The sequence below is a fragment of the Carlito syrichta genome, unplaced genomic scaffold (assembly GCF_000164805.1).
Source record: "Carlito syrichta isolate Samal-C Ts95f unplaced genomic scaffold, Tarsius_syrichta-2.0.1 Scaffold92694, whole genome shotgun sequence".
NCBI classification, from domain to species: Eukaryota; Metazoa; Chordata; class Mammalia; order Primates; family Tarsiidae; genus Carlito; species Carlito syrichta.
In genome coordinates this window covers 17,318-23,828 of record NW_007036790.1, presented here as the reverse complement: position 1 = coordinate 23,828, position 6,511 = coordinate 17,318, and the positions used below count along the sequence as shown (strand labels likewise).

Sequence of the window (6,511 nt, the reverse complement as noted above, 5' to 3'; positions counted from 1 at the left end):
TCAGGCCATCCACTCACCTCAGCCTCCCAAAGGCGCGGGATGACAGGCTGAGCCACCGAGCCCGGCGGGGATACCTGTTTCTAATTTTATTTTATTTTTTATTTTTTTGAGTCAGAGTCTCACTCTGTCACCCAGGCTAGAGTGCGTGCTCGTGACCACCGCGGCTTTAATCTCCTGGGTTCAGGTGATCCTTCGGCCTCAGCCTCCCAAGCAGCTGGCACTACAGGCATGCGCCACAATGCCTGTCTAATTTTTGATTTACTGTACAGACGAGGTCTCGCCACGTTGCCCAGGCTGGTCTCAAGCCCCTGGGCTCAGGTCATCCTCTCACCTCCACTTCCCAGAGTGTTGGGATTACAGGCGTAAGCCACCACACCCAGCCCTTCCAGTTTTAGTTATTTAATAAAACTTTACATGGCACTTCTGCTGTGTCACGTGCTGTTATACGCTTTATACATGCTTATTCACTAAGTCCTAAGCAGGTGCTGTTACTATCTCCGTTTTATGAGGAGGGAAACTGAGGACATGGAGGTCTTGAGGCTGCTGGAACTGGTTCCTGGGTCCTGCCGACTTGCAGGAGGCTTTTGGCAGGTCACTTAATGGTTTCATGCCTCAGTTTCCCTTTGGCAGAGCAAGTTACTTTGCCTCCCCATGTCTCAGTTCCCCACCGGCAAGGTGGGATACCATAAGTTAAGATGTCTACTAAGCAAGTGGCTTTACTTCTCTGTGCCTCACATTCTCCATCTGCAAATTGGGCATCAAGTGACTTGATAGATACAAACAGCCCAGGATAGAGGTGGAGGCTCAGAGACGTTGGCGACCTGCCTAGGGTCACACAGCAAGACCAGGGCACGCACTGACAGCAGTCTCCTCTCTCTCTCTCTCTCTCTCTCCCCTGCAGGAGCTAACTCCAGCTTGACACGCAGCGGGGGCCCGCTGCTGTGGGAGACACAGCTGGGCCTGGCCTTCCTGAGGGGCCTTGGCTATCGCAACGGGGCCCTGGTGACCACCCAGCCCGGCTACTATTACATCTACTCCAAGGTGCAGCTGGGGGGCGTGGGCTGCCCCCCGGGGATGGCCAGCGGCCTGGCCATCACCCACGGCCTCTACAAGCGCACGCCCCGCTACCCGGAGGAGCTGGAGCTGTTAGTCAGCCGGCGGTCACCCTGCGGGCGGGCCCCCAGCTCCCGCGTCTGGTGGGACAGCAGCTTCTTGGGGGGCGTGGTGCACCTGGAGGACGGGGAGGAGGTGGTGGTCCGGGTGCCTAATGAGCGGCTGGTCCGACTCCGTGATGGCACCCGGTCCTACTTCGGAGCCTTCATGGTGTAAGGGAAGCGGTGATGGTGAACTGCACGGGGGTCTGACCTCCAAGGGCATCTCAGAAGACAGAAAACCCAGGAAGCAGAGATCTCAGTGGGCGCCCCAGGGACCCCAAGAGGCAGAGAGCTCAGAAAGCGACCAGGGACCAAGGATTCAGATGCTCCGAGAGGCTCAAGACCCACATGGACTGCAGCCCCTGCCACAGACAATTCTGAAGACAACGACCCAGAGACTTGGGGGTCTGTAGACCCCCAGCGTGGGGTAATGCCGATTTGCCTGATATTCAGGTAGAGGGGGTGAGGGTTGGGTATTTATGCTTTTGATTTGGAAGACACTGGGACTTGGGATTCCAAGGGCTTGGCTGGGGACAGAAACCTCCCACCCACTTCCTCACTCTCAAGAGCGTGGGCGGGGAGGGGGGTTAGAGATTTGTCACCAGCATTCATCCACGTGGGCAGCTCAGCCCTCCCTGGCAGCAGTCATAGTCACATACTCAAGTCCCACCCACAGACTTGTGGTCACAGCTCAGCCTGGTCACGAAAAGTGACACTCAGAGACGCCGGCACAGAAATGTGCCAAGAAATGTCTCACGACGAGGTGTCCTGGGAGGGGGCGGCTCTGGAGTGTTTGCCAATTTCCACGGTGTAAAATCCACCACCACGGCTGATGTCTGGCTATAAATAGCTCATCAACCAGCTGGCTGGGTCCTGTCATTGCCAAGGGCTGATGTCCCACCGGGTCACAACTGCTCTGTCCTCAGCATCCAGCAAAGACCCTAGCACATAGTGGGCCCCTCGAGAAATGCTTGATGGTGAACTGAAGGGAAGAAGGATTGACTCCATAGTCACACCTATGGCATCCCGTGGAATCTGTCACATGGTTGTGTCACTCTTTCACAACTACAGACTCATACACGCAAAGCGTCAGAGTCACACACAACTGCCCAATCACATGGAAGTCATAGCATCGCAGTCAGGACACCACGTGGAAGCCACAAGTAACCCAACCACAGGCAACTCACAGACAAGCTTCCCGGCTACCGGCGTGTCACCATCCCATGGGGCCATGAGTGTCCCATCTGATGCAGACACGCCACAGCACGGTTGTACCCCGGTTACACGCATGCAACATTGCGATGACAAACACGCAATATCATGCGCACACGCACATGGCCCGGGGGTCCTCCCCAGCCGAGATCGACACCTCCTGGGGATGGGACTGGACCTTGTTCGTAGGTGGCCCTGGGCCTGCTGGCTGCTGGTCTTTGAAATAAATGGCACGGTTGCACCGGGATCCGTCTAGTTCTTAGGGGAAGAAATTGGTGAGGAAAGGTGAGATGGGGCTGCCAGGCCCCAAGAGTCCCAGGGAAGGGGAGGAATCAAATGGGGACAGTAGCCAGAGGGAGTGCCCACAGAGGGATGGACATAATGGCCCGTGGAGGTTTTTTTACAGATGAGAAACCTTGGACTTAGTTGGCCCAACTCCATACCTGGATCTGCCTTCCTCTCAAATCCCCAATTCCCGAGGAAGTAGAAGCCACATCCTACAAGGATCCTTTATTGAACACATGCAGGACAGAGTGACAGCCAACCAAGCCAATTGGAAGCGAATATGAGATAATAATATGCATGCAAATTTGATTATGCAAATGAGCACGTCCAAGGTAGTGTTGGAGGAAATCCTTTTGTTTTGTTTTGTTTTGTTTTGTTTGAAACAGAGTCTAACTCTGTTGCCCAGGCTGGAGTGCAGTGGCACAATCATGGCTCACTGCAGCCTCGAACTCCTGGGTTTAAGTGATCCTCCCACCTCAGCCTCCTGAGTAGCTCACCACCATGCTGACTAATTAAAAAAAAATTTTATAGGGAGATGGTCGCACTAAGTTGTCCAGGCTGGTCTCAAACTCCTGGCCTCAAGGGATCCTCCTGCCTTGACCTCCCAAAGCACTAAGATTACAGATCTGGCCTAGAAGGAGGTCGTAGTTTCTAGGATCTGGGCTTAAACCCCGGAGATGAATAAATTGCTATTATTGTTATTGCTGATATGATTTGCACAGGGGTGAAGGAAACAGGCTTTGCAGTCAGATAATCCTAGGTTCCAAGTCCAATCTGCCACTCACTAGCCCTGTGACCTTGAGCAAGTACCATCACCTCTCAGTGTCTCAGTTTCCTCATCTGTAAAATAGGAGGAAACTAACAGTACAGGTGGAGAGTCCTGAATCCAAAACTCTGAAATTGGAAATGTCCCCAGATCTGAAACTTTCTGAGCCCTGACAAGATGCCTCAGGTGGAAAATTCCACACCTGACCTCATGTTACACATCGCAGTTAAAATGCAGGCAGGCACAGGGCACACAGTTTACTCAGCATCCCCGAGGGAAAGTCCCTCACGGCTGCTACGTATCTTTTCCTTGCACACAAGATGTGTATGTCATATTTTTTACTGTTAAGCACTTGTATGTGAATAGGTGCAAGAACTAATTGTTTGTTGGTTGCACATAAATTCAGATTCGGAAAGGCTGGGTGTGGTGACTCATGCCTGCCATCTCAGCACTTTGGGAAGCAGAGGTGAGAGGATCACTCAAGTCCAGAAATTCAAGACCAGTCTGGGCAGTATAGCGAGACCTTTTCTCTACAAAATAAATTTTTTAAAAATTAGCCAGGTGTAGCCAGGCACAGTCGCTCACACCTGTAATCCCAGCACTTTGAGAGGTGGAAGGAAGAGGATTGCCTGAGCCCACGGGTTCGAGGCCAGCCTGGGCAACATGACAAGACCTCGTCTCTACAATAAATCAAAAAATTAGCCGGGTGTGGTGGTGTGTGCCTGTAGTTCCAGCTACTTGGAAGGCTGAGGTGGAAGGATCGCCTAAGCCCAGCAGGTCAAGGCTGTGGCCATGAGTGTGCCACTGCACTCCAGCCTGGGTGACAAAGTGATACTCTGACTCAAAAAAAAAAAAAATTAGCCATGGGTAGTGGCACACACCTGTAATCCCAGCTACTCGGGAGGCTAGGGTGGAAGGATCACCTGAGCCCAGGCAGTTGAGGTTGTGGTGAGCCATGTTTGTCCCACTGCACTCTGGCCTGGGCAACAGAGTGAGATCCTACACAAGCAACCACAGACTGTCCACACAGATGACTGAGAGCGGCACCGTTTACTTTCTAATGGATTGAGATACACAAGCTTTGCTTCATGTAAAAAATTATTAAACATATTGTATAACATCATCTCAAGTCTATGTGAATAAGTTGTCTATGAAACATAAATGAATTTTGTGTTTATTCTGGGTTCCCATTCCCAAGATATCTTGGAATGTATGTGCAAATATTTCAAAATCCAAAATCCAAAACGCTCCTGCTGTCAGGCAATTGAGTGAGGGTTACTACTCAGCCTGGATTTGTCAGCTATGCTTGTTGTAGGAATATTTTTCTTTTTCTTTTTCTTTTTTTTGAGAGGAAAGAGACAGAGAGAGACAAAAGGAGAAGAAGGAGAGGGGGGAGAGGAGAGAAACAGAGACAGGAGGGAGGGAGAGAGAGAGAAAGGGGGAGAAAGAGAGAGGGAACGGGGAGAAGAGACGGGAACAGGGAGAAGAGATAGGAACGGGGAGAAGAGACAGGAACGGGGAGAAGAGACAGGAACGGGGAGAAGAGACAGGAACGGGGAGAAGAGACAGGAACGGGCAGACCAAGAGAGGAGAGAAAAAGAGGAAGGAGAGGGAGAAAGAAAGGGAGAGAGAGACAGGGGGGAAGGAGAGCTGTTGTGGGAATGAAATCAGATCAGGCATAGGAAATATTGTCCACTGTGGTGCTGGTATACAGTAGGAGCTCAATAAGTGCGCAGGTACCATCAGGGATTTAGACAATTTTAAAAGGAATGGCATTTGTTGGGCCCGAATGCCAGGTGTCTTGTGTGAGTTACGTGTCTGTACACAAAGCTCGGCCCCGGCAGGAGCTATCATTGCCTGCACCTTTTGGCGGCAGAGACCACGTCCGGAGAGAGGCCAGGATGCCCCCCACTTCTGCCAAGGAACACAGCACATCCTGGGCAGGTTCCTGCCTCCCTTGCCCTTCCTGGGCTGGTGGGAGGTGGGGAAGCCCCGAGCTCCTGGCCCCGGCCCCCGCTCTCATCGTGGTCTGTCTGTTTCCGTGGCTTTGATGAGACAACAAGGCGTGAAGATAGTGTATGTGTAAAGACACCATGGCTACCAACTTCCTCCTGGAGATGAAACCTCTTGTGAAGGTTGGCCTCAGAGATCATTCTGGGAGGGGGCTCCAAGCCTTGGGAGCAGGAGAGAGGGAAGAAGGGGAGATGGGTGAGGAGGAGGGGTGGGAACAAGATGGACAGAGAGACGGAGGAGCCAAAGGGGGAGGGGAGGTGACATCATAAGGGACGGGGAGCAGAAGGTGGAGGGGAACAAGGGAAGGCGACTTGAAGAGCAAAAGCTGTCATGGCGAGAGACCGAGATCCCAACTCGATTGAAGTTTTTTTTTTCTTTAATAAGAGGGGGGATCTCATGATGTGGTCTAGGCTGGTCTCCGCTTCCTGGCCTCAGACAGTCCTCCTGCTTCCGCCTCTCTCTGCTGGGATCGCAGGCGTGAGGCAGGGCACCCTCCCCAGGTCGGTCTTAAGCGAACTGGAGGGGCAGCGAGCTCCTTGCCCAGGCCACTAACCTACTTTTAACCTGCTTCTGAGAAGCTTATCGACTTCATTTCCGCTTTTCACCCCCTGTGCTTCTCAGATGCACCCTCCTTCCTGCTTCGCACCCCCCGGCCAACCACTCCCCCCCAGGACCTGAAGTCCACCACCCTCACCTCCTCCCACCCCCTGGGCAGGAAGCCCTCCCCTCTTTCTCTTCAGCTCTTGCCAAGATCCCGAGGTGGTAGAAGTGAAAAAGAATGATGATCACAGATATCGTTTTTACTTTTATTTTATTTTTTAAAAGATGTGGGATACGATTCAGGATTAGGTATCCAAGTGGACATAATATATGGAATATGCAGCGCGTATGCTAAAATGGAAACGATGCAGAGAAGATTAGCATGGCCTCCGGGCAAGAATGATGTGCAAATCCGTGAAGTGTCCCGTATTTAAAAAAAAAAGTGAACATCACAGAGGTAAAGTTTGGGGCTCCCTTTGGTGCCCACTTTGCCTGGTTTGAGATCAGGTATCTTTTTTTTTTTTTTTTTTTGGGTTGGGGT

At 52.0% G+C, this 6,511-nt stretch overlaps 1 protein-coding gene across 1 annotated transcript in view; it reads left to right on the top strand.

The window, feature by feature from the left end:
- The window catches only part of TNFSF14 (TNF superfamily member 14), a gene marked incomplete at its 5' end in the record, with an annotated part of 5,074 nt that extends 3,745 nt beyond the window's left edge, over positions 1-1,329 (top strand). Inside the window, one exon of the mRNA XM_008060780.2 lies at positions 902-1,329. Within this exon, the coding sequence (XP_008058971.2) occupies positions 902-1,329 (428 nt within the window). The remainder of the gene's footprint in view (positions 1-901) is intronic.
- Between the last annotated feature and the right edge of the window lie 5,182 nt (positions 1,330-6,511).